General features: G+C 37.4%; 1 protein-coding gene across 7 annotated transcripts in view; it reads left to right on the top strand.

Annotated features, from left to right (window-relative positions):
* Positions 1 to 25,555, top strand: part of HMBOX1 (homeobox containing 1) — a 218,412-nt gene that overhangs the window by 183,470 nt on the left and 9,387 nt on the right. For 3 of the 7 annotated variants that reach the window (XM_078149658.1, XM_020988806.2, XM_020988833.2), the window contains 3 exons: positions 22,287 to 22,369; positions 23,920 to 24,015; positions 24,990 to 25,084. In XM_078149658.1, the coding sequence (XP_078005784.1) occupies positions 22,287 to 22,369; positions 23,920 to 24,015; positions 24,990 to 25,084 (274 nt within the window). Of the gene's footprint in view, positions 1 to 22,286; positions 22,370 to 23,919; positions 24,016 to 24,989; positions 25,085 to 25,316; positions 25,492 to 25,555 lie in introns of those variants that run through there. The other 4 variants (XM_020988851.2, XM_020988841.2, XM_020988824.2 and 1 more) reach the window with 4 other exon arrangements.

The following is a 25,555-nucleotide window of genomic DNA, read 5'->3' as shown; positions in this document are numbered from 1 at the left end:
GCATCACATTGAAAGCTGGTGAATGGCATCCGTTTTTCTTATAGATCACTCCCTCCATACCAACTTCAAACTGTTGGCTAGTAAGGTAGATTGGAAGAAAATATGCTTAAGCTTTATCTTATACCACATACCACAGTATAGCACCAAATTGTTATGTACTCTAAATTATGAGAGAAAGAGAAAGGAAGGACTTGCCTTTACATCCATAGTTATAGGGGCGTGGGAGAAATTTTAACTAGAGGATAATGGTGATAAAGGTAAAATAGACCATTCTAGTTTAATATGAGTATATGACCTTTTCGGGGGGGAAAGAGGAGGATCAAAGAAATAGTAGGATTGCTGTTGGACATGAGTGGGATGATAATAATTGACAGGAGTGAGAAAACCGAATTGCTTAGTTCTTGGTTTTCTTTCTCAAGAAGAATGACCTTTAGCCTTGGCAATGACAGAGCAAAAATGATTCTAACATAAGATAGATAAGTAAGGAGATAGTTAATAAAAAAAGTACCTAGCTGTCCTGGCAAAGAAAGCTACAAGTGCAGAGAGGGCTAGATCTGACTGACTGAGTGTATGTATGAATGAAAAAGCATCTATGACCTGGCTGAAGTGAACTACATCCTCCTATCTGAAAGAACTGACAAATATTATTGTTGAACCACTGTAAATGGTATTTAAAAGATTATGGAAATTGGGAGAGGAACTTAAGGATTGGAGAAGGGCAGGTGTCATCCCAGTTTTCCAAAAGGGAAGAGAACAAAATCTGCAGAATTTAGGCCAGTGAAATTGACTTCAGTTCCCGGGAAAGTTGTATAGCAATCATAAAAAAATGGTTAGTGAAAGCAAAAGTGATTACAAAGAATCAGCATAGTTTCATCAAGTATAGGTAGTGCCAGGATAACCTCATTTTCTAATCAGATTTGTGTTTTAGGAGTGTCAGATCGCGGAACATTAATAGGAGAGATGGAGGCCAAGACCAGTTAAGAAACTGTTACAGTAATTCATGAATAAGGGCCAGAATTGGGGTGGTGGTTATATGAATAAAGAAAAGGGGATGGCTGAGAGTTCTTATAGAGGTAGAATAAACAAGGCTTGGCAACACAACTGATTGAATATGTGGGATGAAGAACAAGGGGTCAAAGATAACTCTTGAGGTTAAATTCCTGGATGTCTGGATGGATGATGGTACCTCCATGGAAGAAGGGGAGTTCAGAAGAAGAATGAGTTTGAGGGAAAAAATCAGTATTGCTTTTTGACATGTTGTTTCAGATGTCTTTGGAATTTCTAGTTTGATATGGCCAACAGACAGTCAGTGAGGCAGGATTGGATTCAAGTGAGAGACTAAGGCTAGTTATCTAGATCTGGCTGTCATTTGTGTAACAAAGACAATTGTATCCAAAGTAGTGTAAAGAGACAGAAGAGGACTCAAGGGAGAGCCTTAGAGTATACCCACAGTTAAGGGGCAGAATATGAATTATGGTCTAGTAAAAGAGACCCAGAAGGAGCAGGGAAGCTGATAGAAAAATTACCAAGAGAGAACAGTATCAAGAAAACTCAAAAGGAGTGGGGAGGCTGGAGGAGAGAAGAGGTTTAGAACAGTGCTATGAATGGTAAAGGCCTAGGAGAGATTATATAACATAAATTTGTAGTGGATCCAATCATGACCCTGTCATTATCTAAAAAGATCTTGACAGACAACAGGATTGAGTTAAATATAATAAAATTCAGTAAATATAAATTTCAAACTTTAGATTGGATTCACAAATTAGCTTCAGTAGTATAAGGTTGGGGGGAGGTGTGCTTAGATGTCAGTTTGTCTGAAAAAGTTGTAGATTTTAGGGTACTGGAAATTTATTGTGAATACCCATTGTGTCATAGCAGCCCAAATAACTAATGCAATCTTTGCTAATATTAAAAAAGATATACCTTCCAGGTGTAAGTAGTTAATGATTCCTTTTACTCTGCCATGGTCATGCTACATCTGAAATATTATGTTCAGTTCTGTGCCCCCTTATTTTAAGTAAGACTTTAATAAGCTGTAGAACATCCAGAAGAAGACAGCCAGAATCGTGAAAGTCCCAGGTCCATGTCATATAAAACTTAGAAGAACTAGAGATGTTTTAACCTGGAGAAGAGAAGAGTGACTCATTAGGATCATGATAACTCTCTTCATTTGAAGGACTGTCATGTGGAAAAATGATTAGATTTATTCTCTCTGGGTCCCAGGACTCAGAGCCCAGAATCAGAGAAGTTGAAAAGTAGCAAATTTAGATGAGATGTTAAGAAAAACTTCCTAACAATTAGGGCTGTTCAAAAGTGGAATGTACTGCCATTGAGATAGTGGGTTCTACCTAAATGGAGGTCTTCAGGCAGAGACTAGATGAATAGGTATCAAGTATGTCATGGTGGAGATCCCTTTCAGTTATGATTTGAATGACACATTGTCTCTTAGGTCATGCATTCCACGCATCAGGGACAGCCTGTGTAAAGGCCAAGAGAGATGAGAGACAGATTATCTTGAATAACGAATAACAATTAGCTCAATTTGGCATAAATATAGAATATATAAGGGGAAGTGATGTGAGATAAGCCTGGAAAAGGAGATTGGAGCCAAATCATAACTGGCTATAAATGTCAGACAGAGGAAGTTGTATTTTATCCTAGAAGCAATAAGTAGCCAGTGAATCTTCTTGAGTTGGAGAGTGATGTGGTCAGACTTTAGTTTTAGAAATACTAATTTGGTAACTGCATGGAAAATAGATTAAAGAAGGGAGAGATCACACAAGTATAACCTGCATCAAGTTGCTTGCCTTTTCAATGAGGGTGGATGGGGAGGGAAGAAGGGAGAAAATTTGGAACACAAAGTTTTAAAAACACATGTTAAAAAAAATAATTGGGGGGCAGCTAGGTGGCGCAGTGGATAAAGCACCAGCCCTGAAGTCAGGAGGACCTGAGTTCAAATGTGGCCTCAGACCTGACACTTATGAGCTGTGTGACCCTGGGCAAGCCACTTAACCCCAATTGCCTGAAAACAAACCAAAAAAAAACCCACACAAAAAAAATAATTGTTTTCACATACAACTGGGAAATAAGAAATACAGGCAATAGGGTATAGAAATCTATCCTGCCCTACAGGAAGATAGAAGGGGAAGGGGATAAGAGAAGGGAGGGAGAGATAGAAGGGAGGGCAGATTAAAGGAAGGGGTACACAGAATGCATGCCATCTTGGGGTGGGGAGGGATGAGATGGGGAGAAAATTTGCAACTCAAAATCCTGTGGAAGTGAATGTTGAAAACTAAAAATAAATAAAATTTTTTTAAAAAGAAGGGAGAGATCAATAGGGCAGAGAGACCAATTGATAGGGTTGTTGTTGTTGCTGCTGTTGTTTTTTAACAGCACTAGTGAGAGGTGATTGAGGGACTGAACTAGAACGGAAGCTAAGTGAATCGAAAGTGCAGGACAGATGCCAGGCAGTGTAGTGAAGATAGAATCAATGATTGATTAGTTATGGGCAGTGATGAGAAATAAAGACTTCTATGAAGTGATATAGATTGCATTAAGCAAAACAAAGAGAAAAGTATACAGAATGACTATAATAATGAAAATTTAAAAATACCAAAAGAGATAAATTGCTTTGACTAGTTTGGGTCCTGAAGAACATACAGTAGAGGTACAAGGGACTACAAGAGAATAATGTTGCATACTCTGTTTGGCAGTTGTGTTGTTGGTCAGTTTTGCTTAGCTCTTTTCCTTTGTTATAAGATAGGGTTTAATAGGATGGGGGGGCAGGGGATCAGGGGAGGGACAGGTATATATTTGGAATTTACTGAGGCAGGCAAAACCCCTGTAAAACCTTTTATAAAAGAAGCAGCATTGGCGAGTATGAGATTTTGCAGCCAGTCTAAAGATGTTGGTCGGAGGTTATTACTTAAAGTATAGGTTGCACGATTTGAAAGTATCAGACAATTTCTGTGAGTATCCAAAATATGTTCCTTCTTAAGGAAGTTTTGAATAGATTGATTGGCATTGCCTTATTTAACCATCATATATCAACAAATACGGAACATTAATTAGGGGAAGGCATGATATAACAGAAATAGTACTGGATTTGCCATCAGTAGCCCTGGATTCCAGCCCTGTCTCCCTTACTTAATTGGGTGACTTTAGGAAATTCACATTATCTAGGTCTTTTTGAAAAAGTTGGACTAAATGATCCCGAAGTTCCCATCCACCTCTAAGTCCTGGGATACTATGAAAGTTGACTTGAAAACTATGTCATTGTGATACATAGATGTCATTAAGTGGTGACTCAGTGTTTAGGACCTCAGTTTTTCAGTGCATCTGAAAATAAAGCCATATTGGATCTGGAAGGAATATTAACAAGCCATCTAATTCATCTCTTTCCTGTCAGATAAGAGTCAAGAGCATATCAGACTATTATGATTAAGAATCCTAAGAAAATGTTCTGTATTAGAACATATGTAAAGCACTGGCAAAGCGTAAAGCACTATGTAAATTCTGTTATTAATATTATCATATTTTCCATGGCCAGTTAACTCATTTGGTAAAAATACCTGTCCAGTGAGACCGAGGGCATTGGATTTATTTCCCGAGTAGACCATTTCTTTTCAGGGGCCACACACTATGTCTTTAATGCCAGGTTAATGCATGTTTTTTGTTACTGTGGGGGGAACTGGGCAAGAGAGAGTAGTTTGATACATGGTGACAATCACCACTTGGAAAAGAAAAAGGAACCAGAGAAACTGTAGGTCAGCATTATCTTTGTATATAATAGCCTCAAAATCAGATTTTTTTAACTCTAAAAATAACCTCCCCCAAAATGTGTCAACTTATACACAAAGTGTAAAATGAGCAACTTACCAATTCCAGGTCACCAAACAAAATCTCCACTTCTGACCAACTTCCCACCAGTGAGTGAAGCCTGACAAACCAGAGATGAGGAAGATGCAGCTCCTCTCCAGTCGAAGTGAAGGAGAGTCGAAGTCAAGCAGATGCATCCAAGAAGCTCACCAGCATCACCAGTGTATTCTTCAAGGAGTTTAGAAGCACACTAGTAGTCATAATGCGCTTTTACCAAGGGATAGTAGTTTTAACTAGTATGCATCCACATCCAACAGGCTGAATAGGAAACCAAGAATTTGGTGGAACTATTGCAGAACTTTCTTTTACCTTTATTTAGTCTTTGTTCTAACTAAATGAACTGGAGATTTTGGCAGTTTTGGGGTGAACTCAAACTGTGTTGTGATCTAATTGGGATAATTTATTCAGCCAAAACAACTTTTTTCTCCTTAGAAAAATAATGGTCAGTTTTGTTGTGTGTGTCATTTTTATGTTTTTAGAATATTTGTTCGAATACCCCCAGAAAAATTGTTTCTTCTCCTTTTCTCATTAACTTCATAGAACAGTCTTTGGGCTGGAAGGTGGGGAACTTTGCCCTACTTTTGTCCTGGAAGCTATGCTTTTCTCTGACTAGACCTTTATTCATACCAGTAATGAAACTCCCACCAAGACATGTCAGATAGGCTAGTAATTCACATGCAACTTATAAGTTATTTGGCAAGTTCACAGAAAGTCTTGTTTCATGTTTTTCTGCAAGACTTTCATAAGTGCCAACTATCCAAACTTCTCATAGCCTCAGAGAATTAACTCACATTCATAGAAATATATTTAGCATACAGCTTAACAGTTTCTGATTTTAAATCAATATCTGACAAATCTGTAAAGCATAAAGATATAGAATCAAGGAATTTAGAATGTGAAGGATCTTGGAGATCAAGAAGATAATTCATGGCTTGAATTAACTGTGTTATCATTATATAGACATATCTTTGGATTTTTATGCAAGGGATGGGAAACCTCTTACCGTCCTAGCAACTAAATCAGAACTTCTTTATAATTTCAGTGTTGCTGTGGATTAACTTTTCTGTATATAGACTTTTATTGCATGTAGATGCTGTTTTGCATGAGTAGTCCCAGAGCTTATCGATCAGGGATCAGTCTGTCTGTCTGTCTGTCTGTCTGTCTGTCTGTCTGTCTGTCTGTCTCTTCTCTCTCTCTCTCTCTCTCTCTCTCTCTCTCTCTCTTTCTCTCTTTCTCTTTCTCTCTGTCTCAGAAAAAATTGGGTTAGTAGCTAGGTGAAGTCTTAAGACATGAAATTTCATCTATTTTATTTTTCAACAGCACAGAGGGAGCCCTGGTTTATATGGGGTGTGTTTACTAGGTCTGTTGTTAGTCTTCTGCTGATGCTGCCACACTTGTGTATCCTTTGGTAGTTTACAGGCTCCCCGGTATAGAAATTGACATTTTAGATACAAAGAATAAAATGTTATCTCTGATTTAAAGATGATTCACCTAAGGTCCTGGGTTCTAATTCCATATGAAGTAGGTAGTGTGGTCTGTGATAAAGAACACTTGAATAAGTGTCAAGACACTTAGACTCCTTCCTCAGCTTCACTACTAACTAATTCTCTGGCCTTGAAGTCATTACCCATCCTTGGGCTTTTTCGGAACCATCTGAGAAATGAGAGAGTCATGTTAGATGATCCCCACGATCCCTTCCAACTCCAAAAATCTGTTTTCTGTGACAAATTTTGACCTATGGTATGTTTGCATTCCTTATATTATAGACAAGCTATGGAGGTCTGCTGTATTTGGATTGATGGCATTGTAGTGTGATTGAAAGATAATAAATTTAGAACTAGAAGACCTAGGTCCAGGTCCATCCTCTGCTTACTCCCTGTATAAACGTGAGCGAATCATTGACTCTTCCTGAGCCAGTTTACTCATCAGTAAAGTGTGACTACTTACCTCATAGAATTGTTGTGAGGATCCAAGAAAATAATGTATGTGAAAGTACTTTGTTGACTATAGAGTTTTATATAAATGTAAGAAGTTGTTAATAATAAAGTCATTCCTCGTCATGTCAATGTTTTATTTGTTCATAGGGTAGTTCTTACTCTTTGCCTACAATTTTTTAAAATCATTTTTTTCTTAGACTTTTCAGTTCTAAAGCCTTATGAAGCTGCAGAGCCTTAAAGCCTACAGCTCCTAGATGGCAAGCTTATAAATATTTCAGTCATACTGTCTAAAAAATTAATTTGGAGAGAGCAATTTGGTTCTTTAAACAAATTTAAGTTTTTAGAGTGCAAAATAAACTCTCATTTGTAAAACCTTTGTAAAAAATACTCATAGAATGTCAGAGTTGAAAGGGACTCCAGAGGTTAAATCCAACACATACTGAGCAGAAATTCCCTCCATAATATCCCAGAAAAGTAATCATCCAACCTCTGTTTGAAGTCCTCCAGTGCGATGGTATTTGCTACTTACTGAAGCAGCCCATTCTACTTTTGAACAGTTCTAATTGTTAGGAAGTTTTTCTTTATTTTGAGTCAAGATAGCAGAAAGAAACTCTCTATAGCCTTCACCCATGGTTCTTAGTTCTGCCTTCTAAGGCCTAGAAAAATAAGTGTAATAAGTCTTCTTTCATGTGAGAGCTTTCCACATGCAGCACTTGAAAACAGCTATCTTCCTCAATCTAATTTTCTTCAGAGTAAACACACCAACTTTCTTCAACACATTTTCAAATGACATATCTTTGCATCCCCTCAGAATTTTGAATGTTCTCCTGTCTTGACAATATCCTTCCCAAAAAGTGGTACTCACCACTAGAATCTAGACACATCAGTTTACTAAGATGGACTTAGCTTTTTTGGCTGCCATTAACTTAGATTGTAGCAGTGTAGAAAAAAAAAATCTCCAGGTCCTTTACCCTTGAAATTTGGCTTAGTAACATTTCCTCATCCTATCCATCTTACTTACAAAGAAGAGTTAATCACCTCCTCCTCCCCAACCCCCAACCCCCCTCCCAAAAAAAGATAGAATTTGAACCTGAGGAAGGGGGTCATAGGATCATAAGATGGTAAATTTGGAGCCAGAAGAAACCTTAAAGGTTATGTAGTTCAAACCCCTGATTTTACAGATGAGAAAACTGAAACCCAGAAAAGTAATGTGATAAATATCATAAATAAAATCATACAGGTAGGAAGTGACAGAACTGGGATTCTAGTCAGGTCCTCTTGACAGTGTGATCCACCACTTTTTCTGCTACCTGTGCTACCTCTCTCAAGTTGATATTGAAATTTTAACATTCTTTATGGGGAAGGTTTTTGTGTTGCATCCAAAGCTTTAAGTATCATGTTGTTTACCTAGGGGATCTGAGTTTAGTAAATATTTGGCTGCAGGAAATCCAAAATATCTATTTGTTCTTTTTTAGCATAGAGAGGGAATGTGATAGAATGGCTAGAGAACCAGCCTTGGAGAAAGGAAGACCTGGATTTCCATGCTATCTCTGACATATTGGCTGTGTGACTTGGGACAATCATGTAACCTGTCAGTGGTCCAAGCAGCTCTCTAAGATGATCATTTGCATTGTTCCTCCTTAGGGAGTTCTCTATCCCAATGAAATCAAAAATCCAATCCCTAGCCTTTATGCAGGAGCAGATTTATTTTTTTTATTGAAGATTTTGTTATTGTTAATCATAAGGATGAACCAAGGAAACAAATCAATTTTATAATATTCTGCCATAGTTTGTGGAAACATTAAAGCTTCCCTTTTTTTTCTCTGAATGAAAATATTGAGATAAATATTTCTCCAACCTAAAGTCTTTTTCTTTTCAGACTTACTTGAATGAAGAAAACCGTATCAATACCTAATCAAATTTGTAGGAAAACTGTCCTATACTAAAACCATTTTCCCCCTTGTAAAAAGCATATTGAGAAACTGGGTTAAAGTTCAAGAACAAACTCATAGGTCTTAAAAAAATGGATTAAAAGTGGTAACAAGATTTAGACCACCTAAAACACCTTAAATTAGTTAAAGGCATCACCTTTCACCACCTTTGAAGGGATTGAATGGTTTAGGATATACTGACATCTTAACTATCATTCTGTGAAACAAACGTATTAAATGAACTCACCTAAACTCTGGAACTGTGTTTTTCTCACTGTGGACTTTTGTCTGTTTAGAAATACTACAAATTGTAACTTTAAAAAAATGATTTGTGTTAGAGAGATCTTCAAAGACATAGATAGCACTCTACCTGTTGAGACTTTGCTCCCTCTAAACAAAAAAGCTTAGAATTAGTATAGTTTAATTAATAAATTGTCTCTGGCAGGCTTGTGCCCCAAATGCAGAGAATAGAATTTTTTTTATTCCTTCCACATGTAGAAAGAGTACTGTATTTGGAGTGAGGAGAGCCTTGGGTTCGAATTCCCATTTCAGGAATTTAATGTCATTTAACCTATCTAAGCCTCAATTTCCTCATCTATAAAGTGGCAGTAATAATGTTTGACTATTTCTATCACAGGGTTGTTGTGAGGGTTAAATGAGATAATACATGATAAAGTGCTTTGCAATTCTAGATCATTGTCAGTTATCCTGATTGTAATTAACTTTATTTTTAATCTACGGTGTGCCACAAAAAGAATTCTGCAGCAAAGGAATTAGTAGCAGATTATATTAACTGCACTGACCAACATAGGACTGATGAAATTTTAACAAATTAAAAATACATTTTAAAGATTTTAAGCAATTTTGTGATGGATGTGAGATAGTATTACTTTTAAAATGGGACAAAAGTGTCACCCATCTTTGTAAGCTAATTGAATTGTATAATGCTTTATAGTGTACAGGTAGAATGCTTTCAGGAATGGGACAAGCTCTGTTGCTGTAAGGATTTAAGTTTTGTAAAGAAATTCAATCAAAAGGATTTTAAAGATAGGAAAGGGCAAGATGATTATAAAGCCTTTCATTTTATTTTAAAAATAATTTATTCGTAAATGATCAGGTTTCAGATAAATTAGTGCAGGCCACAGAAAGTGGATCTCTTTTAACTGAGGAGCATAGGGTGTGGGTGTTAGAGTGAAGAAGGATTAAAGACTTTTAATTTGTGAATTGTTAGATCAGATCTCTTGGTATGGAAAAATACTTGTAGCTAAAAGGACATGACCAAGGTTTAGAGAGCCCTTCAGGAGAAATTTAAAGACCAGCCATGACATTAGAGCCAAGTAGGTTATACAGTGGGTAGAGCACAGGGTTTCCAAGTCAGGAAGGCTGAACTGAGTTCAGACACTAGTTGTATGACCCTGGGCAACTTAGGTTCCGCATCTGTTAACTGGATTCGGTGGCTTCTAAGGCTCCTTCTAACTTTAAATATGTGACATAATGGTTTCCCTTAAAAATATTAATTTATTTTTCTGGATTATCTTAGCTCTTTATAAATAAAACTATAACTAACTAAAAGAATCTTTAAACTGCTTTCCTCAATTATAGTCATCTCACAATACAGAAGTTAAGTGATTTTACGAATAGTCAGAACTAATATGTAAAAAAGTTAAGTGACTTTTTACAAGTTTAAGTCTGGTTAGTTTGAAAAGTTATTATTAAAATGGTCACCTCCTGATTATTAGCCTGCTGTTAAGCAAAAAGTGTTTATTTTCTGAGAAGAAGAAGAATGTTAAGTTTCTCAACCACTAATAAATAGTTCAAGTAAATCAGATCATAGTGTGTCACATTTAATATCAAAGAATTTTAAGATTATGAATGAAGCTTAGTTCATAAAAGGTTAGTGTTTTGCAAGAAAAAAAAACGAAATTACATTTGGCAGGTAAGAAGAAACATGTAAAGTACTAAGCCACACCTATAGTCTGGAAAAGATTTGTTATTTGTATATTAATAATAATAATGGCATTTATATACAGTACCTATGATGTTGCAGGGACTGTACTAAGTGCTTTACAAATATCTCATTTGATCCTCCTAACATCCCTGAGAAGTAAATGCTATTATTATTCCTCAGGTTATGTGTCCTTCCCAGGGTCACATAGCTTGCAAATGTCTGAGTCTGAATTTGAACTCAGGTCTTAATTATAGCCCCAGTGCTCTATTGCACCACCAACTGCTTCTTGTTTATATTTTAATAGCAACTGATTCTGAACCAGTAGAGAAAGAATTTGGTTTGTCTAATTTCTGTGGAAATTCCAGAATTTCCCATTTATTAGCAGGTATTATAGTAAATTTAGTTACTCTGTTTTAGGCTTTCATCTAAAATTAACATACCTACAATGAAACATTGCCTTCTCTAAAAAGACTCCCTTGCTGACTCCTACATACCTATCAATTCCTCCAGTCATCCAAGCTTGAAAGCTCAGTTCTATTTTAGATACCTAATTCTTTCTCACCCCCGTTTTCAAGTTTTATTAGTTCTTTATTCCCATTGTATGTCACATACACCCTTTCTTTGCCATTCCCACTGCTACCATCTATTTCAAGTGCTTGTCATTTCATACCTAGACTGCTGAAATTAATTTATGATTCCTCTACCTCTCTCTCTAAACTATTCTAAATACCCTACTAGATGAACATTCCGAAAATGCTACTTTAATCACCCTCATTGAAAACTCTTCAGTGGCTTACCATTGGATAACACCCAAATCTTTTAGCCCTAAACAGCCTGGCTCCATCTGTGTTCTTCTTTTCATTAGAGTGCCATTCCCTATCCTTTTCACATGCCTGAGAACTATTTTTCTCTCAAAGTTATGGTCAGTAAACCAACAGTCCCTCTTCAAGAAAGCCTTTGCTTACCACTCCAGAGCATATTGGTCTCTCTTACTCTGATTTATTGTTTATGCCACTCATATAGGCTCATGTACAACTTAGTACTGTTAAGACAAGTTCTTTGTACCTCCCACAGTGTCATATATCTCATAGGTCTTCAGTAAATATTTGTTGATCCGTTAATTCCATAGTCTATAATATAATAGAGAGAACTCCTGGAAACATGGCTGAGCTGTGCTCCTCTTAACCACTTCAGAGGAGCAAGAAATGTGCCAAATAAGGCAATAACAACAAAAAATAAAGATGGGGTAGAAAAAAATCCATCGCAAGGAAAATATCAGAGAAAAGAAATAAAATCCACAAATATCCAAAAAGAGTCCTTAATATAATGAATAAATATGGTGCAAAAGAAAACAGAGCTAAAACCCCCAAGAGTGAAAATAGTAGGAGATTCTCCCTACACCCAGCAATGATGAGTGGTTTAGAATGAATGAATGAATATCTTTATTAAGCTTTTACTATGTTCAGAACACTGTGCTAAGCGCCAAGGACACAAATGGAAATGCAAGACAGTCCCTGGTCTTAAAACACACACATTCTAATGAGGGAGAAAGTACATAAAGAAAGTTTCACTTGCAAGCCACATGGAAAGGTCTAGTGGTCCTTAGAGTGCAGCAGCAAAGCAGATGGAAATGCATCTTCTGTTGATAAAATTTTACCTGTTTCTCGTTTTGAACAATGAGAAATTGCCAAGGACTTGGTGGTGAGAACTTTGACTTCTGGGTTTTCAGTAACTATGAGTGCTTTGGCATCTAGAGGTTGTAGTCCTTGCAGAGACAGTTGAGTGTTTGCTGTCCTGGAAAATACCTGTTGAGGTGAGGCTTAAAGCAAGACCAGTTGTGGTAGAAGAGTAAAGGGTATAAAGGGTGCTCCTGTCCCCTGGGCTCTTGTCCTTACCCAGCCTGCTGTTCAGCAGTGTTACAGGAATAGTGGACCTCTTCTCCACAAGGTTCACACCTCTCCATGATACTTGTCTGGCCAGGCTGGAAGCAGGGTCAGTGATTGGGGGAAGGGGCTGGAAAGGAGCCACTGCACTTCTCAGAGTTCTTGACCTCCAATTCCTTTGCTGGATCTGCCAGGATCCAGGGAGAGGGGGTGATCAAAGTGGGGCAGGCAGGGTGAGGGTTGACATAGCTGGCACATAGAAGATATGTAAAAGAAATTAAGATAGAAATTAGAGCTCAAGTACTTTTTTAAAACAGAAAAGGTAACTTTGAACAAGCAATAGAGAATCTCTCTAAAACAATAATTCTTTGAAAAATGGATAAGCAAACTTAGAACTTAAAAATCCAGACGTTAGAATATTAGAACAAAATCGAAAGACATCAAAATTGGAAGAACACTTGTGAGACCTCTGCAAGGTATGGGAGTCAGCATGATATAGTAGACAGAGCACCTGACTTGGATTGAAATCCCACCTTAGGCAATTATTAGCTGGGTAACCCTGGGCAAGTATTTACTTCTCTGAGCCTCAGTTTCCTCATCTGTAAAATGAAAAGGTGAAACTCAACTGACTGCTGAGATTCCTTTCAATTCTAAATCTTGGAAACTAGGAACAAACCAAAGCAACTGACCTTGAAGAAGTTAATTAGATGATCTGACAGTCTGAAAAATAAATAGTCAGTGTGCAAAGGGCTGGAGGCCTCAGCATAGGATCTTAAAATGTAGGCGAATTCCAGGTAGAGAAAGCACAACTAAGGATCGGAAGTGATATGCTTTCTTTAGATTCTCGACAAAAATCCATGACTGTGGTTGGGAATAGCTATTTATTGGAAACCGTTGCATTAGTAACTCATCTTGTGGTTTGATTTTGAAATACCTTAAGAAAGTAACATATATCATTAGGAAGTAGTTAACCTAAAATGCAATCGCTATAAAATAGTCGATAAATTTGGAAATTATAAATTGCTATGAAGTATGTATGGAAATATTGCTGTGTGCAGCTAGGTGGTAGTGGTGCAGAGTACCAGGCCTAGAGTCAGGAATACTCATCTTCCTGAGTTCAAATGTAGCCTCAGACACTTATTAGCTGTGTGACCCTGGGCAAATCATTTAACCCTGTTTGCCTAAATTTCCTCATCTATAAAGTAACCTTTGCCAAGAAAACCCCAGATGGGCTCACAAAGAATCAGGACATGACTGAAAACAACTGAACAACAGTACTGGAAGTATGTAAAAATGAAAAAGAGTAAGATCACAAGGTTAAATGTTAATGGTAAAATAATGAATTTATTGTCCTGGAATCCAAAAAAAAAAAAAAGAATTGAAAAGTAAGAATCTTTCAGTGTTTCTATAATACTGCCAGGTAACAAAAGCACCTCCATGAGTATTACTGTCTCCTTAATAAGTTGTAGTAGAGGAGGACCCATCAGGCTAAAGTTACTTAATGACCATACCCCTTAATACCATTAAAGTATCTTTGTACTAAGTCTATACCCACCAATCAGCCTTCCCATGAGGAAGCATGCCATAAATAAAAAAGAGGTATACCAGGCTAGGAGTGAGAAGAGCTGAGTTCTTATCCTGGCTCTGCCACTAAAATGATGATGATGATGATGATGATGATGATAGTGATGCATCCTGCAATCAAAGCTTTATAGGAAGAACACATTTAGAAAAATTAATACCTTTGTTAATAACATATTTTTTGGCAAAGTAAAATGGGTAACAGTGGATCAGAGTATTCAAACAAAAACTTATACATATGAAACATAGGGCTCATCACCTAAAGCAGCTATGGAAAGATTAATACAGTGGGATATGAATTACTTAGAACAAAATAAAATAATTTATTAACTTACATAATAAACCTTGTAACTTTTCATACCTTTAAAAACCTTTTAATATGAAGCTTGTATTTTTGCAACACTTGTAAACAGTTTGTTGTTGCGTTCACAAGCTTTTGAAACATATTCTTTAATTCATAAAAAAACCATTCTTTTATGACTGAATTTTGATAAGCCTACTTTTGTTGAACAAGTCCCTCCAAGTATAGCCTTTACTGTAGTCTGTAGGGTTTCAGTGAGCCTTAAAAATCATGTGAGCTCCCAGGCTATTGATGCATTTTTATTTATATCTCTTGGATAAATTTCTTAAATATAATGTGTGGCATGGTTCAAGGTCCTATTGTAGTATTCTATCTCTATTTGAGAATTTCTGTGAAATATTTACTTCTTGATAAGCAATATACTTATCAGAGTTCATCATTACCTCAACAGGAACAAGATTTTCAGGCCTGCTGAAAGCAAAAAATCTCCAAAGCATTTTTCTGGGTATATGTTTTACAAACTAATGAAGAAATCCATACCTTACATGTTTTCCTGACAGTGGTTCTTGGTACAGTATAAAATGGGGGGGGGGGAGCGGGAAGGAAGAGCTTTAACAGTAAAAGTGACCTCTTTCCATTTTTCAGTATTCTGGACTTTATATTGTCTTGTCAATGGCAAGCATTTGTTCTTCATAGCAGCAGTTAGCAGCCCTTTTTGACCGGTTTTCGTATTGTTCAAGAAGCCTATTGTAGAGGAATCAGTAACAACCCTGTCAGGCATTTCTGAAAATCTTTGCTAGCTTTCTGACGATTAATTAGGCAGTTTTGTAGCAATGGTTTGACAGTTCTTACACCTTCAGTGTGACAAATCCTGTTCATTGTGGGCTTGAATGATCCTTGAAACACTTGACTTCTCCATACCAACAGCTACTGTCATATCTCTTGACAGTCATTAAAGTGTGGTCTTTAAGAGCTATGACTTTTATATGTTTGCTTGGATCAATATCCATTATTAAATTAAAAACACAAAGTAATGAAACATTTATTTATGGCATAAATCCTACACTCACCTGAAAAAGAACTAGCTAAACTAAAGGTGAGTAAACTAACTTAATCTGGTTTCATCTGGTCAAGGTCCGCTTAGTGTTAAGAGAAGCATTCATGAGCGATTATTATTATCTTAAAATGAAACCTTAGAATTATTGCTTTTCTCAAGTAATTTGCATACCACTATGCTTTCTAATAAAAAAGGAAAAAGGGGATTGCTGGGTGTTTTCAGAGTATGTGATATACAGGTTGCAAGTTTACAGAAATGCCTTTGGAATAAACAGACCTTGCTTCACAAAGCAATCATAAAGACTGACAAGTATTTGCTTGTGGATTTGTTGAATTTAACTGAAAAGTCATCTTTCTCAGTGGAGTCTATGAAATGACTAAGATCCACAACCACAGTCAGGTGCTCCGCGGGCAGCATCCACGTGAACTTGAACACACCGTGTCAGCAAAGAAGCATTGACCAAATGACCGAGGCAGGGATGTCTGTTTATAGAAGTGGGAGTGTTTATGATAGCTATTCATAGGATCAGGTCATTGTCACTGGACATGACAGAAAAGCTGTACTTAAGGAACACAGACTTATTGGCAATACAGATTATGCAGTAAAATAGTGGGAACTGCAACATATTGCTGTAGCTTGCAAAAGTTTAGCATCTGCCAGATACATAACGCATGATTAGGTGGTTCAGGTTATGTATCAGAAAGTTGCTCTCCTTTGTAAACTTAGAGATGACAGATCCCTATTCTACAAATACAAATCTCAAATGACCTCGAGAATTCAGCAAATTATACATCATTACAGGCAAAATTGTCTCTCCTAAGCACTCATAAAAAATATGAGAATAATGTTTTTAATAAATGGCACTTTGTGCTTGTCAAATGATAAGGATAGGTTGTGGTATGTTAAGTAGAGAGCTAGCCCTGGGAGCCGAGAGAACCTGGATTCAATTCTAACCTTTGACTCATACTAGTTGTGTGACACTTGGCAAGTTACCTGAGAAGTACTCTGGGCGACTTTCTAATTTCTAAATAATGCAGAAGAAAAGGTTTAAAAAATGTAGAGAAGTTAAAGTAGAAGAAGTTAAAACTATGCGGGAACATAACAAGGTCCGTATCATCCAGTCTGCTTCTGGAGCTGTTCCGAAGGTACCTTCGTTCGAGTTCATGAATGACAGGTTCACATCTTTTCATCCACCCGTGCTCAAGTCTGCAAAACATTAAATATAAAAGAATAATGACAACCTAGAGACTTGTCCTTAGACAGTTTCTGTGTGAACCCCATTAAAAAAAAAAGGTGATACAAATGAACTAACAGTGACAATTGACATTAAATGGGATCATAGGACCAGAGGCTTAGAGCTGTACAAGGAACCTTAGAAATTCTCAAGTCTAATTCTTTCATTATACAGATGAAGAAACTGAGGCTTAGATAAGCTAAGTGACTTGCCCAAGACTACAGAGTGGCAGAATGGGGATTTGTACCCTGTCCTCTATCTCCAAATGCCCCATTCTTTAAATTACAGCACACCTGACCCACTAAAAATGCATGCTGTCAAATTTCACCTTGACTTGTGATGAAACAGGCTGCCCTGCCCATCTCCTGATAGAATGATGAAGAACTCAGAGTGCATCTTGGATTTTGGACATGGCTAGTGCAGGAGTTGTTTTGGGTTTTTTTGTGTTTTTTTTTTGCCTAACCCTGAATGTTTACAACAGGGGTGTTGTGTGTGTGTGTGTGTGTGTGTGTGTGTGTGTGTGTGCGTGCGCGCGCGTGCGTACAGGGCAGGGGGGAGTGCGCACACAAGTATGTGCACATGCACATACACACATATGCATACTTCCTCAGTAGAAAATGGAGGGAGAGAGGACAAATCTCTGTTTGAGGGGTGGAAAGTTGCTGTGTTTCTTTTTTTTAAACTTTACCTTGACCTAGAATAATTTTTCTTTTACACCATTCTCAATACCTCAAAAATCAGGCTCCACACCTGTCATACAAAGTTCTCCACCATCAACCCCAACATTTAATGATATTAATAATATCTCATGTTTGTATAGCACTTTACAGCTTTCAAAGTGTATTCCACACACATTATACTACTACCCTAGATTTGTCCCACATTGTATGTCTTCTCACACTACATTCCAGCCAAACTTGACTTTGTTCCTTAGACATGCCATGAATTTTTCCTCTACTGTGCTGTTACTCAGACATAATTTCCTATGTCTGAAATTTCTTCATTCTATCTGCCTGTATTCCTACCTATCTTTTAAATATCAATAAATATGTGACCTCACCTAGGAAGCCTTCCTTGACCCCCTGTCCTCGGTTGGTAACTATCTTTTCCTTTGATCCTATCAAAGCACTAATGAATTTTTTCCATAATCTTATACATTATAGTTATCTATATTACTGTCTTATTGTATTTCACAAGCGTTTAATACAGTGTACTAGGTTCCTAAATATTGTCTTGTGGTGCTGCCTAACAGTGCTCACCCTTCTATTGTGTGCTACTTGGCTTGCTCCTTTCTAGACCTATGCCAGACATCTTCACCCTTTCTAATCTTGTACAGCCCATAGTTTAACTATTTCAAGGACCTGTGATTTTCTTAAAACCCCACAGCAACTTAGTAGCTGGTCCCAATATTTACTGTGCCCAAATTTTTCATCAGTCTTTAGCCACCCGAAGATAAACCTTTCTGAATTTAGCTAATTGATCCTCTGAAAATGGTCATACAATCAATCAGTCAAAGGCTTAAAAGAGGTGGTAAATGATGTTGGGGAACCACATTAGCATCCTTTAGTGTCAGTCAGACCTGCTTTTGTGAAGGGCCTATTCTTCTGAAAGCTTAAATTGACTATCAACTGAGAATGTATTCGTTGGTTGTCTGTTAACTCTGCTCTTTTGTAACGATGTACACAATGGCATTCAAGTCTGTGGGCAGTGTCGAGAAATTTCAGAAGGCTTAATTTTGATAACTAAAACCTTGACTAGGAACTGGAGCCAGCAGTTGTTTCAGGATAGGACATCATATGGGGAAAAGAGAGACTTTGGAAATATACATTGATGTGGCATCACCTCATGCTTCAGTGTGCAGCCTCTGCTATCTCTGTATACTAATCTAGGCACAAAAGGAGGAATTTGTTATCTGCAATTTTTATAGACTTGAGTGTTATTGAAAAGGAAGTGCTTCAAGGACATATCCATTCATTTCCAGCTTAGGGATTCTCATCTCATATAAATTATTTTGCCACTTTTCATTTTAATTCTTTGCTGTCATTTTGTGGTTAAAGACATCATTTGGTTTCTTCCTACTTTAGGTGCTCGCTCACTGATCATTCAACTGACAACTGCCCTTTGTCTAACAACGGTGTAGTGCCCCTAGGATTTATTTTATTGCTTTTTTTTTTATTGCTACCTGTAGATTTCTATTTATGTTTTTCCCTTGTCCTCTGTCTTAAAAAATGTCTAGGGTCATAAATTCCTTATATTGAACAGATGTATGTTCTGATCCCAGAACTTTCATTTCAGAAATCAGTTCCCTCTGAAATCTTGGAAAGAACAAAGCTTTGCCTCAGTTTCTTTAATTGTCAGATGTAAACAGTTTGGCCTCTCAGGAATTATCTGAGAATATAAAACAGATAGCAGGACCTTAGTTTTCCTTTGACTGCCTTGAATTGTTTTCAGTACATTCAGAAACAAAATTAGACTTAGCATATGGTCTCCCCAAGTAATCCCTTTGGTACGTCATATTAAATTATACTGTAGGTCACAAATGTATGCCATTGTTTCTGTTTGTATAGTAGAGTGTTTGACAGTGTAGTTTCATAACATCTCTTCAGCCTCCCTCTTCTCTAATCTAATCTACATAGTTCTGCCAGAGTAATCTTCTTAAACTACTATCTTGTTTGTATCCTTCCTGTGATTAAAAACCCCACTTCCCCATTGCCTATAGGATAAAGTCTAAGCACTTCAGTCCAGCTTTCAAGACTTTCCACAGTCTGACTTGATTCTGCCTTTCTTGACATATCTCCTCCCCAGCCTTTTCTTTATGTTAGGGTTAGTTTCTGAAGTCTGAGAAATTGTGTGGGGTTTTTTGTAATGTTGATAACTGTTTGTCAGCATAATTGATTTCCCTTGTTATTGTATTTTATTTCATTTATTTAAGAACATAACTCTGAAAAGGGGTCCATAGGCTTCTCTTGACTGCCAAGGGGGTCTATGATGCAACAAAGATGAAAAACCTTATGTGAACCTTCTATGACAACTAAAGGGATGTCCTCCATGTATATGTGCCTAATGTTTTCCTTTCTCTATTGCTTACTTTGTTCTAGCTGTATTCTGTAGGTTCAGTTAGTCTATAGACAAATGTTTATTTAGCACCAACTATGTGCCTGGTATTAGTCATAGGGGATACAAATATGTGAGTGAAACTGCTCTGGCCCTTAAGGGAATAAACAAAGTACACAAAGAAGTTAATATGAGGTCTATATAAAATAAATGCAAAGTGATTATAGCAGGTGGGGTGGTTAAGAACTGGGGTAATCAGGAAAGGCCTCACGCTGGGGCAGCTCTCTGGCTGAACCCTGAAGGGAGCTACGGGTCCTGAGAAGCAAAAGTGGGACACAGAGATGGCAGGTGGCACATCGTGGAGAGGAGATGATCAATCAGCCAGTTTGACTGGAGTATAGATTGTTTAAGGGGGAGTAGTGTTTAATCAGCCTAAGAACAAAAGCTGGATGCAAGTCGTGGAGGCCTTTAAATGCCCACAAGAGGAGCATAAGTAGGGAGCCACTAAAGCTCCTTAGGTGGGAGAGTGAAGTGGTCAAACCTGTGATTTAGGAATATAAATTTGGCCACTATCGAGAAGATAAATTAGAAAGAGAAGGAACCCAATGCAGGGATTTGCAATTGAGAAGCTGTTGTAGTACTGTTAAACTAGAGTGAGAAGGTTCCTGAGCTAGAGTAGTTGTGGCATGAGTGGAGGGAGGGGGAAGATTGCAGGAAATGCTGTGGAGGTAGACTCAATCTGTCCTGCTTGCTTAGATAGTCTGTCCTATTAAAAGAGATATAAATGAGAACTGCTAAATAACAAGATAAAGCAAGTTAATAAAAAAGTGTGATTCCTGACAAGAATATATTTCATAATAACTGCAAATATAAAGGATGTTTAATATAACGACTAATTGTTGAATTCTCCAGTTTAAGGTATGTTGAAATAATACATAATTTCTTGATCCCTTGGTTTGAAAAAAACTGTTAGTATTTACCCTGATTCCCTGTGCAATGGAATAAAAGCCTGAAAATTTACAGCAGAATACACTGTATTGGTCTGAAGTTAGGCCTCACTTTTCCCCCAAAATCTGCCTTGTGTGAAACCTGAATATGGCCTATACTTTATGTTATTCTTCAATGTATGCCTGTTTGTTTTCCCTTTTATGACAGTATTTCATTTTAAGTGTGACTTATGTTCAGAGGTAAGGTATGTTCAGATTTCTATGGACTTTCTGATCACAAACTCATAATCAGTGAATTCTAAATTGTTGAGGTTTTTATTTGTTCCCTGAACCATGACCAAGGAGCTCTGATGCCTTCCAGTTAATTTCTTCTCCAATGCACAGTTTCTTTGTAATTCACCAAGCTAGCTCATCATTGTACAGAATATTTTGTACAGTTATTGTATAGCTCTTCTTTGTAAGAGTGTTTGTTCCTCAGGTTCTTGAGTGACTGCACATTTATAACAGTATCTACTTTTTCTGACACCATTCATAACCTGGATATGTAGCTGATTCTGTATGATCGACATCATTCTCAAAAAGGGAATGTTTCATAGCCTCAGTTGTAATGGAGAAGAGCCATTTCCTCTGGGTCTCTCCATCCCCTTGGCCCTAGCTTGGATTTATGTTCTGTTTCCCAAAAAGATCTTCATGAATTAATGATTTATTGTTGTGGTTTTGGGCAAATGGTCTTGGTTTTCTGATATTCTTATGTATTAGCAAAAAAAAATGTGCAAACAATTCTTTGTCTCATTTTAGATGTTTAATAAACAGTACATTCACCTGTGGGCAGCTAGGTGGTAAGCGGACAGAGTACCAGTCCTGGAATCAGGAAGACTCATCTTCATGAGTTCAAATCTGGCCTCAGACACTTATTAGCTGTGTGAGTCTTGGGAAGTCACTTAACTCTGTCTCAGTTTCCTTGTTTCTAAAGTGAGCTGGAGAAGGAAATGGCAAACTACTCCACTATCTTTGCCAAAACAACCCCAAATGGGGTCATGAAGAATCAGACACAAATGAAACAGTTGAACAACACAACACATTCACGTACAGTTTCCTTGTCTAGACCATACTGGCTTGGCAATCCTAATTTTTTCAAGAAGGTCAAAAAGTAGTCCTGTTATTGGCACTTCAGACTGTTTACCTTGATGCTGCTTTAATATATAACACATATTACATATGTGTGTCTAGCAACACACACAAAGAAACAAATGCCATTCATTATCAGCATCTTTTTCTAATGAAGGGCAATACTGACTGGGTAATTAAAAGCAACTTCCTTACAATATTTTCCTCCATATGAAAGAACATGGATAAGAATCAGTCCAAGAATAAATGGACAGGTTGCTGGACCTCTCCTGATACAAGTACCCACATTGAGGAGAACCAATGGAATATTAGAACTTGGGAAGATATCTCAGTACTTTGATGAGAATATTTTGGTGTTTTAATTTTTTTTTTAATTTTGTGTTCTTATTTCTTGTTTGCTTCTGCAGTTACTTCAATGAGAATCAATATCCTGATGAAGCAAAGAGAGAAGAAATTGCCAATGCCTGCAATGCTGTCATACAAAAGCCAGGTGAGGCCATGAGCCTTCAGTTAGGGCAACTTCAGTTATCTAACTCTTCTAAATCTTAGCTCCCAACCCCTGACAAGGTAGCACTCCCAAACGATTTTCTTACCTCCTTTAAGGCACTTTATTTAGATCATCACTTGGACCTACAGTTTTCAACACTAAAAACTCCTGTTAGGTTCATAGGAAGAGCTTTTCTTGGAATATAGGAAATAGAAAATAATTGTTTTTCCTAAAGATTTTGTAAAAGTCCTTTTTAGGAAGATTGCACGAACCAGAGTTCTGTATGAATTTAAAATCAGAGACATTTAATGAATTCAGTAGTTTTGCTTTTCCATTTTGGCAAAGGTAAACAGCCTGCAACAAATGAGCATAGTATCCATCTTGTAATAACTTCTTTTCAGCTGAAGGTTCCTCTTTAGTGAGATTACAATGTAGGTACCACCTTCATGATTCCTACTCAAATAAACAGGCTATTTATGAGCAATTCAACTGTTCTCCTTCCATCCTTAAGCTACATACAATACCCTACTTTACCTACTTGCCTCACTTAGAACTCTTATGTACTATTGGACTGGAGACTTCAGTAAGATACCAGTCTCAGCACATGCCTGCCTTGGGTAGAATGAGACTGATCTGTGTTGAGCCAGCCCAGCCTTTTTTGTTGACTGAAGAATGATAAACTGAAAATGTTGATAAATTGGGAAAAAAAAAAAGTAATACCCAACTTACCTAGACTTCAGACTTCAGACAAACTCAGACATTTGGAATATAGCCCAGAAAACAAAAGTAAGCAAAAAAGACCTATGAACACTGAAACTGTATTCCCAAATCCCCAACACTAGTTCTACTTACCTGATTTCATAGTAAGGTTCCTTAGGGTTTTTTTCTTAGACTAGAGTTCCAACAACCTTACCCCACGGCAGATTGGAAGTTACAAGCTAGAAAGTGGGTGGGGTTTAGAAACAGATAACAGTTTGACATCTGAAAATGGAGAAAAGTAAAAAAAAACCAACCTAAACTAAAAAGCACATTTGCTTATAATGTGCTGTTACAGTATAATATAATAATGGATTTTCAGGGTCATAATTGACCCTGCTTCACCAAGAAAAGTTTATATTAGCTTTATTTTCTCTACTTGAGAAGTTAGGGAAGTATATAAAGTATACCCTTTAAAGGAATTATCATCAAAATGGTTGCAATATCAAAAGTTTGGGGACTTGAAAGTGTTTGCTTCAGTATCTGAAAAGTTCATTTAATGTGAAAGACCTCTTTTCCTAATGATAATGGATAAACATGAGCATCCCTCACTGCATGATACAGTTTAAAAAGTACTTGCCCCTTGTGGACATACTTTCTGGAGAGATGTGCCTCTTATATGTAAGTGCTCCTGAACTGGATAAAGCATATTATTGGGTAATTTTCATGTTTCATTCAAAAATCATTTATGTGCCTAATCTGTGCCGGATGTAGGGATACAAACCTTGCCTGAGGCCCAGTACCACCTAATTTAAGCCAGAACTTTGTCATCTGAACTCTACTGAATGCATTCACAGGCAAAAAGCTGTCTGATCTGGAACGAGTTACTTCCCTAAAAGTCTACAACTGGTTTGCCAACAGAAGGAAGGAGATCAAGAGAAGAGCCAATATCGGTAATGTATCAGAGAGGCTGCCGCTTCCCTCTCCTTGTCAGTAATTGAAAACTCAGTAATGTTTTGTGCTGCAGCAGTAGTTATGATTTCAAAGTAAGACTCCAGTAAGAAACAACCAGTTCTGCTGCTTAACTAGCTGGTCATTTTACTACTCTGGGTTTCAGTTTCTTTATTGTTAAAATGAAGTTGCTGGATTACATGATCTCGAAGGTTCCTTCCTGCTATAAATCCTATGATTTTATGAATACCACAAAATGATCCTAACTTCTAATCTCTTGAACATGTTTATATTATGTTTCCTTTCACCTTATTTCATAATGGCCAAATAATGGCATTTTTTTCATCACTGTGTTTATTTTTATGGTTAGTAACATTTCACAACTTAAATTCTGTAAGATATTACTGCCACCGAATATCATTTCTGCTGTTTTGAAAGAGTTAATGATGCATACTTGAAACTAGCTGTTTACAGTACCATTGGAGAATGACTCCGCCATTGTGAAGAATTTGTCTCAGGGTACACAGCCAGATCCAGTAGAGCACAAAGGAATCTGACGTGGCCAGGTTTGGGGAGTAAACTTTTGGGCCACTGAAAATCTATTCCATTATTAAATAGCTTGCCTGTCACTGCCCCCTTCAGAAGTGTTATAGAACTAGTAACAGGATAGCTTGCAAATAACAAGCATTTATTAAGCACCGTTCGACTTCCTGAAGGTAACATGCAGACTAGCAGGAGTTTTGGAGTAGCAAAACATTTTTTTTTCCATTCTTAACTTGAATGAATGAATGAATGAATGATCTAGCTACCTCTAGATGCCTAGACACCTCCTTTGTTGTTTAACAGTTTAAAAAAGTAACTGACTTTAAGCTAAAGATGAACATCATAGTTTTCTCAGCCATAGAAGTAATTCTGTATTTAAAACAATTAAAATAACGTATCAGATAATTTAGGGATCCATTTGCTTTTTTCGAAGAAGCAGCAATCCTGGAGAGTCATGGGATAGATGTACAGAGTCCAGGAGGCCATTCCAACAGTGACGACGTCGATGGAAATGACTACTCAGAGCAGGTGAGCAGCTGAGCAGAGGTCATTGATTGCAAAATGGGCTCAAATCCGTGAGCCCATTTTGTACAGGGAGGGAGGGGGATTATTCTCTTGCCGCCTCCCCCTCTGCTAGTTCCCACCATGTGTCTAGTCAGATTTTTGTGTAATTTGAACATCGAAGTGGTGAAGTTCAGTTGTCCTGTTTAATTTGTGAGAAATCAATATTCACCCACATGGATTTATTGTCATACAACAGGACACTTGGCAAGTACGCAATGGGGAGGAGGAGGAGGGACGAAGTTCTGAGGGAGGCAGAGAAGCAGAGAAGGTAGAAGAAGAGAGGAGGATCTGAGCCAAACAAGCAAGTTGCACCATTCACCACATGCACACACCCAATGTTTGAAAAATATTAGGAGCAACCGGGCAGCAGTAATTCATGCCTTAACGTGTACCAACGTAGAGTACAAGTCAAAGGCCCATCCACTGTGGCACCAT

The sequence above is a fragment of the Phascolarctos cinereus genome, unplaced genomic scaffold (genome assembly GCF_003287225.1).
Source record: "Phascolarctos cinereus isolate Bilbo 61053 unplaced genomic scaffold, phaCin_HiC Scaffold_2;HRSCAF=192, whole genome shotgun sequence".
NCBI classification, from domain to species: Eukaryota; Metazoa; Chordata; class Mammalia; order Diprotodontia; family Phascolarctidae; genus Phascolarctos; species Phascolarctos cinereus.
Note: the sequence above shows the minus strand (reverse complement) of the source record. Positions and strands in the feature narration are given on the sequence as shown.